A 12,100-nucleotide genomic window follows, 5' to 3' on the forward strand; every position below is an offset into this window, starting at 1 on the left:
CTGAAATACCTGACAGCACCAAAGAACTCTGGGAAGGATGGCATCTGCCAGGAAATCCTCAGAACCTCTTGAAGATAAATGGGAATGTTCGCTTGAACTGAGTAAGGATTCAGAAGAAAGCCATTTCCACTATGCTATGAACCCAAATAAAACTAAACTGTAGGGACTTCCCTGGTGATTCAGTGGTTAAGATTCCAATGCAGGGGGCACGGGTTCAATCCCTGGTCGGGGAACTAAGATCCCATATGCCTCGAGGCATGGCCAAAAAATAAAAAAAATAAACTGTAGGAAGGGGGAATAGCACATTATTGTTTAATGGGTACAGAGTTTCAGTTTGGGAAGATGGAAAAGTTCTAAGATGGCTGGTGGTGATGGCTGCACAACAATGTGAATACACTTAATGCCAGGGAACTCTGCACTTTAAATAACCACAACTTTTACTATTAAAGGAACAACCTGTAGACATCGTGTGATTTCAACAATGAAAATAATATATATATAGAAGGAGATAACAGGAGTCATAATTATGTGGTGAGATGGATGGTAGACTCTTTCTTATTGCTTTTATGTATTTTTCACATTTTCTATAATAAGCACATAATATTTTAATTCATACAAGGTGACTCTGTGTGTGTGTGTGTGTGTGTGTTTCTGTCTTTTTAAGAATAGGTGAAAAAAACAAGATTTACTTAAAGGAGACATAGTCATCCATTAATTTATTCAATAAATATTCATTGTAGGCGCACTCTGTGTCAGGCATTATGTTAGTTGCTGGGGATACAGTGGCAAACAAGACAGAGGTAGCTGCTGTTCTCATATAATTTATAGTCCAGTGATATATATATATATATATATATATATATATATATATATATATATATATATATATATAAACAAGTAAATAGGCAATTCCAAAACAATGTTATCAGAACATACAAAGGGGATCTTAACCCAGACCTTGCCCTAGAGGTAGGAGGTGGTTAGAGGTTTTCCAGGGGCAAGTGTCTGCACTGTTAGATGTTCAAAAGGAAAAAATCTTATCCAGATCAAAGATAGTGAGGTGGGATTGAAGAAAGTGTTCCAGGTGTAGGGAAAAGTCTCTGCAAACACCAGAGGTAGAAGAAGGGAATATGGCACCACCGAAGAGCTGACAGGTGTGGCGAAAGCCTAGAGATTGGGGACAGAGAGGTGCTGGGAGAAGATAGACTGGAGAGGCAAGCAGGACCATATCATGGAGGGCTTGTACGCCACCATGTCCAGGAGTTCCAATTTTATATCAAGGCAGTGGGGAGCCACGGAAGGATTTAAAGCAGTGGAGTGCCCACACCAGACTTTTATTTTAGAAAAGAATCTCAGGCTGCAGTGTAAATAACTGAATAGAAGGACCAAGACTGTGGTCACATTAATGTAGACAGAAAGTGATGGGCTGAGGTAAGGTAAAAACAGTGGGGATGAAGAGAGGGATAAATTGAAGATACACGTGGAGACAGAAATACTAGATGTGGTGTTTAACTGGATGTTGGAGGAGAGTCCAAGAGATGAAGAATAGGTGATAGACTGAGATGAAGAATAGGTGATAGACTGGAGATGGGGATGAAGGTGAGGGCAGGGCACAGTGCTGTAGAATTTGAGATGCCAGTGAAAACCAAAAACCATTTCCATTAGGCCCTTGGCCATGTGTGCCTGGAGCTCAGAAGACACATAAAGGCGAGCTGTAGAACGGAGAGTCCTCAGTCTAGAAGTCAGTGACTAGTGAATCCCTGGCCCACAGGTGCAGAGATGTGGCCCTAAAACTGATACAAGGAACTCCCTCAGAGTCACTCTGGGCTGGCCCTGTTCCACTGCTTTTGTCTAGGCACCGATTCTGGTCCTCGATTTTGATTTTGATTGTGTTTGGTGATGGAGGAAGCTCATTTAGATTTGTGTAACTGGTATCCGTAAGTAATTGAGACGGGAGAGACTGGTGCTGTCTGGGAAAGGAAGGGAAAGTGAGAAGCAGGAAGGAGCTGTGGTATCACGAGATGTGCGTCTGTGCACGGCCCTGCTCAGATGCCGGAGGATCAGAGCCTGATTCCCAGAAGTGGTGACTGTACCACCTCGGGTCGCTCTCGACCACATTACCCTGCCTTTATGTTCTTCACAGCGCTCACCACTCTCTGAAATCAGCTTCTTTTTTGTGTATGTGGTTTCCTATCTATCCCCACCCCTGAGCTAAGCTCTGCGAAAGCAGGGCCTCTGTATGGCTCCTCAGAATCTCCTCAGCACCTAGATAAGTACCTGGCCCACAGCTGGTGCTTAATAAGTATTCGTCAGGTGAACGAACAGTTAAGTCCAGCCTGATGAAAGGGCAAGCGGGTCCAGACAAAGACTGTTTTCTGAACAAAATTAAAACCCATTGCTATGGCTCCTGCCAAGTAAAGGAAATCACATGTTTCGAAGTATTGGTACGAAGGACCTTTTTGTTCGTCTCCTTTGTAATGGAATATTTTCTTGTTCTGAGATACAATTTTGATGCCCTCTGACAAAAACCAGATTTAAAACAGCTGCAAACTTGTCATTAAAACGAAATTGATCAAAGGTACAGTATTTCTATCATACACAGTAAAAAGAAAGGGGGGAAAAATCCACCGACATCGGCACTGCCACCACAGCGACGTGGAAATAACGATAGAACACGTAAAAGCAGCTGCAGATATTCCATTTCTGGAACAGTTTGTTAGGGGAAAGAAACGTCTGCAGGTACTTTTATTTTACCTTATGTGTAAAAATAAGTTGCTTATCTCTGACACAAAAGCAGAGATGAGTGGAGCCACCCTGCACTGACTCGTACCAGCTTGTGAGAGCCAACCGTTTCCTTTTGAGAACCAGCTGTTAAACTGTTGGCAGTTTGAAATCAGCCATGGTGGGGATATTTATACTACAGAAATCAGAAAAAAACATAAATCAGTCTCCTCTCCTCCCAGAGAGCCAGTCGTGAAACATTTTCTGGCACACCACTGCATGAACAGTAATTCAAGCCATGGAAGTAGGTGAAACCACTCAGGAGATTATGTGAAGTAAAAAAGAAGGCCTAGGTCAGAAGTCTAAAGAACATCAACACTGAAGATAAGCTAGAAGAAGAGGTGGAGAAGAACTGTTAGAGAGATCCCCAGAAATGGAAGTGACACAGGGATGAGTGTTTCCATTGTCAACCTCGTCAAATGCTTCTGGGAGGCTGTATTGGTTTGCTAGGGCTGTAGTAACAAAGTACCACAAACTGAGTGGCTTAAACAGTGGAAATTTATTGTCTTATAGTTCTGGAGGCTAGAAGTCTGAAATCAAGGTGTTGGCAAGGCCATAATCCCTCTGCAGGTGCTGGGGGAAGATCTGCTCCAGGCCTTTTTCCCAACTTCGGGTAGTTCCTTTTAGCAGTGTAACTCCAATCTGCACAGGGTGTTCTCTGTGTGTGTATGTCTGTCTCCAAATTTCCCCTTTTTATAAGCTCATCAGTAATATTGGATTGGGGCCCACTCCATTCCGTTATGACCAATTCTTAACTAGTTATGTCTGCAATGACACTATTTCCAAATAAGGTCACAGACTGAGGTACCAGGGGTTAGGACTTCAGCATATGAATTTGGAGGGGACACCCAGACATTCAACCCATAATAGAGACAAATAAGATAAGGGTTGAAAGGTAGTCATTGGATTTCGCAATAAAAGGTCACTGATGATGTGGGAGAGATTGATTTTATGACACGATGATGGGAACATCATGAGGGTGGACCGAGGAAGGCATGGTTAGTAAGAAAGGCTGCAAAGGGGAGGAGAAAGAGGGTGGTGACTGCAGAGGCACACGTGCAGGGAGGTGTTTGAGATGGGAAAGACTTGAGGATGTTTCTATGCCGAGAAGAAGGATCCAACGAAAAGAGAGAGGTTAAAGATACAGGAGAGAGAAGAGATGACTGCTAGAGCGAAGTCCTTCGGGAGGGGACAGGATCCACAGCAGAGCTAGAAGAACTGGGCTGAGAAGAGAGAAAGGAAGAAAGCTAGAGGTAGCCGTGCTGTCTGCAGGTTCGACTGCAGGAAGAAGAGGAAGTTCCTGTCTAGTGACTTCATTTTCTTTGGGAAAGAGAAATGCGGTCATAGACTAAGAGTGATGAAGCGGAAGTGGGATCAGAGTTATGAAGGCAGTGTAGAATGAGAGAGGCCAGAAAAGGAGTGTTAAGGAGTAGCATTAAAGGCCAAGTAAGTCTGGAGGCCAGGAATTTACAGCATGACATCAATCCATGTCACTGAGAGATTCCCCTCTGCCCCCAAGAGCGTAATAGCCCTGCTATGCGGGGTGGCCACTAAGACTGGAAGCAGAGGCAAATACCTATAAGTGGCTTATTAATATGCATGACAGTACATGATTAGATAATATTTTCCATTTCCAGACTTTATGGCCACCTTATAGATTCCAAAGAAGGAAAATATAGTTAGACTAAGCTAGGTTTGGGTTTTAGCAAGAAGAAAAATGGGGCAGGAGTTTGGGGAATATTATCATAAAAATGATTCATGTGATAAATCAAGAAGCCCAAATCAGATATGGAAGAAGTAAAAGGAAGAGGCTATTCAGTGGAGGTACTTAAAAAATAGTTGTGGTGGGATCCACAAAGTAAAAAAAAAGCTAAGAGGGTAAGGAGTACAGTCCAAGAATGGGAGATTTTAATTTAATATTTCAGATGTTGAAAGGTTCTTAATGATGGAAAGAGTCAAGGCATGGCCATGGCATCAGGTTGTTGAAATGGAGTGAAATGGTGTGTTCTAGGAAGCTGCCCCCCCCCCACAGAAAAGTGCCCTGTTTTTTGCATTTGCCAATTTCCATGGTGTAAATATTCCCATCAAGGCTGATTTCAAGGTAATGGTGTTGATGTCACTGAATGTGGAGTTGGAAAGAAATGCACACATTTCACCAGCTGGTAGAAACTGGCTCCAGTAAAACACTGAGTGAAGATTATTAGAAAATGTGGGTGTGAAGAAACTGAGAGACAGTATTCAAGTGGACTTGAAGTCATCTAGGATGATGGTGGGACGTGGGAGTGCAGAGGAAACTGTGAGATCAGTGTGGATCTTCAGTCAGTAATGAGGAGTGAGTAAGAGGGGAGCAGAGTTCGGCTGCAAGGAGCATAGGAGGAGAGCCAGACGTGGAGCTAGCAAACCTCACACTGGATCGGGACCGTCATCTCTAGCAGGCATCAATTTATCCAAACCGAGTGTTTTAGACACTTTGCATAGATTATTTCACTTAATGCCCAAACATCCCAAAGAGGTAGGTGTCATTATTACCCTCATTTTACAGAAAAGGAACCCGAACAAAAGCAGGCTAGGTAATTTGCCCAAGGTAACAAGCCAATGGGGATTTGAACCACAGCAATCTGGAGTTCAAACCAGTGGGCAATTATCTAGAAGCCACACTGGGGAATGGGGGAGGGCTGCAGTGTGGGAGAATGCACAGCTTCTACTCCAAAGGGCTACTTCAGAGAAGTAGCTGCGTCTACTTCTCCACTTGGGTCTTCAAAAGAAGAGCCAAGTTTTAGCTAGGGCAAAGAGGAGGCCGGAATATTCTCCAGGGAAAATGGAGCAGGGTTACCATGCAAAGGGCTCTAGGCTGCACAATGAAAGACTTTGTGGAGGAAGGGAACAGTGAGCGCTGCTCAGCCAGGGGGAAGCGCAGAGTCTCAGGGGTCAGAAACTATGAGCCTACGGCTTGTTGATTGTTCTCAGTTTTCTGTTTCTCTGGCTGTGGTTCTTTCTCTCAGCAACAGGCACAAAGAGGGCCTGAGGTTATTTCCAACATTGGTTATCAAAACATGCATTTGACATTGATAATAAGTGCTTTTCTAATGTGGAAAGCACCTTTGTCCATGAAGATGCAGGAATCTGATTATTGAAAGTTATTAATAATAAATATTTATCAAATTGGCAAAAAGGGATGAACTTTGCTGAAATAAAATAAGCAAATCCTTATGAAACGCAAGCACAGCTGCATTTTCACTGCAATCGCTGTGCAGCACCAACGTTTTTGCTCTGTGATTTCTACCACTGACTCGGCGCTCTAATTTTTACCTTGAATTAGTGAACTGTGCTTGTATTGAAACGTGGCTAGTCTGAACTGAGATGTGCTGGGAGTGTAAAACATACACCAGACTTTGAAGACTTGGTTTGAAAAAGAATGTAAAATATCTCATTAATATTCTGTATTGATTACATGTTGAATGATAATAATTTGGATATCTTGTGTTTAGTAAAATATATTATTAAAATTAATTTTACCTGTTTCTTTTTTCCCTTTTTTAATATGGCTACTAGAAAACTTTAAATTACATCATGTGGCTTACTCATGAGGCCCACATTCTATTTCTATTTAGCCCTACTGGTCTCTGTCCTCCCATCTTTGAGGGCCAGGGCCTCTTGGGAGCTCTGCACGTAGTCGGGCTTAGGAAGTTTTTGACTGGGTTGTGGATGAGTTACCTCTAGGAAGAGGGCAAACTGAAAAGATGCTCCTTTCTGATTCTAGATCGTTCTACCATTGGCATTTAAGTTCTGTGTACTCCATGTTCTTTAACTGCAAATGTGGGGAAAAAAACAAACAAACCCAAAACACATCTGTTTGCCATCGTGGGAAACCAGAACCGTGCCATCTGACTGAGTTTGCTTAGGCCTCTTTTGAAGTACTGTAGAGATATGGGCCCTGATTCTCCTGTTCTCAAGACAGTGCTTCTTTTCATTACATCAATGTTCTCAATTTGTTTCCAGACAATCTTCTTCTACCATCCCTCCTCTGCTGCCTTTAAAAAATATGAACTGCTTTATTTTCTTTTTGTGTACTCGTGTGTCTACAATTAGCATCTGGCTTCAAATTCTGCCCCTTCATGTCATAGCTGGCTGACCATGGGCAACTTGTTGAATCTCCCTAGGCCTCAATCTCTTCATTTTAAAAATGGGGATGATAATAGTACTGACCTCACAGTTTTGTAGCAAGGACTAAATGAATTAATGCCTGGGAGGTGCTTAGAACAGGGCCTGGCCTATGACGACGGTTCAATTAGTGTCAGCTATTTTTATCATCCTCTCCTTCTTAGTACTTCAGCTTTCATCTGCTCAGCTCTTGCCGTTTTCACCCAAGCAGTTTCACTCTTGAGGAACTGAAACACAGCAATGCCCCTCTGACTCTCTACTCCTGTGACAGATGATAAGCCTTGTGATGTCTTTAGAGATGGAAGCGAAATATTCTGTCTTCTGAGATGGCCAGGTCACTTTGGGCACTGTGTCAGCCATCCTGGGGAGATGGACCCTCAGACCCTAATTCAGAAGCTCCGTCTCAGGTGAGAAGGGGAGGGAGCTCTGTGAGCTGCCGTCTTTAAGGTCTCAGAAGAGAATTGTGTGGGTGCCTCTGGGGAGCAGGCATGGAAAACAGCTTCTGCCCAGGGAGGGGACCTGGAGGGGTCAGGAGCCAGCCCTGGAGAGAAGCCCGTATGAACAGGAATACATTGTGTTTTGTAAACAAACAGCCTTATTTATTGCATGCTATGCTTTTTTGGTTTCATTATCCTCCAGCCTTTAACAAAAAGGTAGAGACCAGGGGGGAAGAAAGAGTGCTATGGGAAATTAAGAGATGTGTTTAAGAAGAATGGAAGTTCTGTGTGTGTTTCGGAGTGGGGAGGATTGCTAGTGAGTTGGTTAGCTTGACTGCAGGGTGATCAGGCCTGGACCCCAAAAGTCATACTGTAGGTTTTTTCTTTTGGACTTGTGTCTCCAGGAAGGGATACCCAAATGCTCCTCCTTGGGGAGGGGTAGGGTACATGCTGGCTGCAGCAGCAGAAAAGGGCTTAAGTTCTCACATTTCAATAAATGGTCATTTACTTAATCTTTCTGTTTGCAGTAAGGCACGTCACACTCTCTCTTCCCCTATCACCAACCCCCCCAACCCAAGCTAGGCCTGGGGTCCTCAGATATGGAGCCCTCTAGTTCAGTGTTTCACCAGAATAATCTTTCTGCCTCTCAGCCAGCTGCTGCCTGATATCAGCTCACTTTCCATAAGGGAAAGGGGAAAAAGTGGGAACTCCTTCCCACCAGGAAATTCTTCCTTTCTTGCCACATGGGGAAAGATAGAGGTTAACTACAATTGAAAGAAATGCACAGAGGACTGATGAATGGTTAGCAAACACTCACCAATTTCCAGGAAGAAGCAATTAACAAATTTTGAGCACTGTCAAACACTAAGTACTGATTTATTATCTCATCAAATGCTCATAGCAATCCTACAGGAAGGTTTTAGAAGTTCCATTCTACAGTTGAAGAAATCGAGGCTTGGAGTTGCCAAGCAACCTGTAAAAACCAAGCCACCGGTTTGGGCAGAGTTGGGAATCAAGGCTGGTCTCACTGCCCATCTCGCAACCTTAGGCTATCTGCTTTTATTTGCAAAGTAAGTGACTGAAATTAGCAATAGCAGCTGAAGCTATGGGCACAGAAAGGCCAGCCTGTAGGTGTTTGGCAATGGCAGGATTTGAATTGTTTGAGTTGGTTGAGGTGTGGTCATCTCTGGAGGCTCTCATGACCTAGATGAGTGGCCTAGATGACCTGGGTCTGTACCTGCAGCGCCCTATCTTGGAATCAGCCTGCACTCACGGGCAGGGGCCAGTGAACCTGCACTAGGCTCAGTCTTTCTCAAGTGAGAAAAAAAAGTACAGCTAGTAAAGCAGTGCCACACTTTGCAGTCTCATCTTGGAGAGAGAGCTTTTTATTAAGGCTCTGTAAGTCACTGAAATAGTCTTCCAGGTCTCATTGATGTGATATTAAAATTTTTTTTAAAGAGTGTAGTATGGGAAATCTGTGTACCTTGCACTCAATTTTGCTGTGAACGTAAAACTGCTCTTTAAAAGTCTTTTTATAGAATAAGTAAGCTTATTCTCCTTTGTGGCCTTTTCCTCCCCCCCGCCCGCCACCCCAAGGAAAAAGTTGTTTTTTTCCTTTAACCTTACTAACAGAGTTTAAGAGACTGAAGCCCGGCGCACAGCGTTACTTGTCCTACAAGGTGCAGCAGATTAAAATGCTCAAAGCCCTCCAGGTGCACTTGCCGGGCCCCCTCCTTCCGGCGAGTTTCTGGGGCAGATGGGAAGTTTCTTTCCGCAATTTCCCCTAATGCCTGGCCTTTAGTTGGCGCTCAGGCAACACTTGCTGAATGAATGAAGGCGGGAAAGAAGGGTTTGGGGGACCTGCAGGGGGTGGGCTGGGGAGAAAAAGAGAGAGAGAGAGAGGGAGAGAGAGAGGTGTGAGAAGGTTCCGGAGCAGAGAGAAGAGAGCGGCCGGCAGGGCGGGCGTGATGCCAGCAGGGCAGGAGAGAGGACGAGGACCCGCAGGCCCGCACTTACCCCAGGAAGGTGAGGAACCGCGGGTCCGTGGCCAGATTGGCGTCGATGGTGAAGGACAGGAACGCGGGACTCACCAGATGCACTGGCCGCTCGGTGGAGAAAAGCAGCTCCACGACGTCGTCAGCTGGCGCGGGTTCCGCCAGGGCGCCCGGGGAGCGGGGACACAGCGGCCCCAGGAACAGCAGCAGCGGCAGCGGCAGCCCGGGCTTCCAGCGCGGCAGCATCTCGGCCTCACCTGGCGGCCCCACCCGCCAGGGGTGCGCAGCGACCGTCGAGACCGGGCGCACTTCCTCCTGCCCGGCCCCGGCGTCCTTTTCTCCTTTCCGCCACCCTCTCACTCCTCCTCAGCCCTCCCACTGCATTCGGCATCCCTCCCCCTGCTCCCTCCCCACCCCGCTCCGCCTCCCCGCTCACTCTCACTTCCTTGCACGCTTTCCCCTCGGCGGTGGTCACGTTCACTTAAGAAATCACCCACACCCATTTGAAGGGTGAGGACGTGGCTAGGATCCAAGCGCCCGGGAGGCCTGGGGAGGGAGCTCCCGGGGAGGAGCGCTGGGCATCCCGGACCGGCTTCCTGAAGCATAATGTCCAGTGAACGCTGGTGAGAACGCCAGCGGTTCCCTCCTCCAGGTCCTCGCCTGTGGCGCCTGCTCTTCTGACCTCAACTAAAGCCTCCAGTGAGCATTTATCGCTTCCCTCCTCATCTGGCTTCTGAACACTTGCCTGTCACTTGAGCTTGCCAAAATCTGATTAACTATGTGTCCTCTGGCGGGAGTGCTGTTTCCCAGGCATCTTACTTTTGCCAGAAAAAAAATCTGACCTGGGCATTGGCTAACATACACCTAGAAAGAGATTAACCCCAAATATTTCTTATCAATTTCGCATGAAAACAGTATTTAGCAGAGCCTTAAAGTATTAGGTGTTCCAATATCTGAAAATTGGGACATACAGCCTCATACAAGTGTGGGGTAACGACTGTCCCTTGAATTTGGAGACTTTGCCAAGTTTCCACTCTATACATTTATCTTTAGCTGTTGGCCAAACTTTTCTTCAGTTTCCCTTTGATGCCTACATTGGTATGTAATTACACCAAGCGCCATACACTTCGGGCTTACTACATGCCTGGTACCGCAGGAGGTGATTTACCTTGTATTCTCTTTCATTCCCACAGCACTGACAAGTGGGCATTATCCTCATTTGACATGTGAGGACCCAAGCTTTGAGACATTAACATGTCCAAGGGTCAGAATCGGGATGGGAATGCACTTACATAACCCGGAGCAGATGGCAGTCTGTCTCGGCTGAAATGTAACTTCCTCAAAGACGCTTCGCCTGAATCTCCAGGCAGCTGAATTCCCCCCATGACACACTCTTTCAGCATCCTGAACTTGCTAGAACTTACCACATTTGTTAGTATTGTATTGCTACACACTGGCCTCCCCTGCTGGATTATAAACTCCGTGAAAGCAGAGATGGGGTTTGTCTTGTCTACTGCATTCATCGAAGCTCACAGCACCGTGCTTGGCACTTAGTCTGCATCCAATCAGTGTTGAGTAAGCAAATGACACCAAAACCCTTAGATTTTTCTGCTTAGATTGTACCACCAATAAAGTAATAAATAAAAATGGACTGTTTTGAAATTTATGTCTAATTTTCATAGATCTGTCTATTCTTAAGCAATTTAAAAGATTTTCCCCCGTGCCGAGTGGCTTGTGGGATCTTAGGTGCCCCAAAGTCCCTGACTAGAGATCCAACCCGGGTCCCGGCAGTGAAAGTGCTGAGTCCTAACCACTGGACCTCCAGAGAATTCCCATTAAAAGTTAAATGTATAGTTAATTGAGGAAGGTTACAGTTTGGAGATTTTGTGTGTATGTATCCACTACTTAGCAACTGTGCAATCTGAATCAGGTTTCTATCCTACAATTATACATAAGAAAAAAATTCATATATAATCACCAAGCTACCAGGGGATCATATGGCCACAGACATGAAGGTGGAAAAGCAGATGCCTGGGCTCCTTTTCTGCCTTTGTGCATACAACCTACCCCACTCCACTCATGCCCCTGTTGTTATGGGGCAAATCACACCAATTTCTTTGGAATATTTGGGCTATTTTGAAAACTGACCATTGCAAGTTTTCTAAATAGTAAATCCTTGTGACATGGTGAGATGTGGGTCAGTGCGGTCCACATGTGAGTTACTAATATGGAAACTGGGAAAACATAAATGAGGAAGTGAAGAAAAGCGACTTGCATAAATGATGGCTGAGGTCAGATGAGTTCCCAGCTCCTGGATCTAAGCTGGTTTGATCCACTGTGCCAGATAAGAATATACAGGCACATAGAAGGGAGGCTATGTGGTAATATTAAAAGAACTTGTCATTTCAGAGACACTTTATAATTAGATACCTTATATTTTTATGGCAAGTCCAGCTTACACACATCGTAGCTAGAGCCCTTTTACATGCATCTTAGGCCTGCAGCTTGGAAGGGTGTGGAAGCTTGGGCCAGTTTTTCAACTTCCCAGAGCCTCAGCTTCCTCATTTGGAAACTGGGTGTAATAATACATATTTCACAGTGCTTCTTTTAAGACTCAATTAACCTAATATATGTAACACATCTAGCTCCATATGCAGTATGAAGTACGTGTTCAACAGATGATTTATTATTATTACTCATTTAATCTTCACAATAATCTCGTAAAGT

General features: G+C 45.0%; 1 protein-coding gene across 3 annotated transcripts in view; it reads right to left on the reverse strand.

Moving 5' to 3' along the window:
- HPSE (heparanase) overlaps window positions 1-9,766 on the reverse strand; it is a 33,738-nt gene extending 23,972 nt beyond the window's left edge. For 2 of the 3 annotated variants that reach the window (XM_082463647.1, XM_082463646.1), the window contains exon 1: window positions 9,396-9,765. In XM_082463647.1, the coding sequence (XP_082319773.1) occupies window positions 9,396-9,619 (224 nt within the window). In that variant the 5' untranslated portion in view covers window positions 9,620-9,765. Of the gene's footprint in view, window positions 1-9,395 lie in introns of all 3 variants that reach the window. The other variant, XM_082463648.1, reaches the window with a different exon arrangement.
- Window positions 9,767-12,100: the final 2,334 nt, after the last annotated feature.

The sequence above is a fragment of the Balaenoptera physalus genome, assembly GCF_965194825.1.
Source record: "Balaenoptera physalus genome assembly, chromosome: 5".
In the NCBI taxonomy this organism is placed as follows: Eukaryota; Metazoa; Chordata; class Mammalia; order Artiodactyla; family Balaenopteridae; genus Balaenoptera; species Balaenoptera physalus.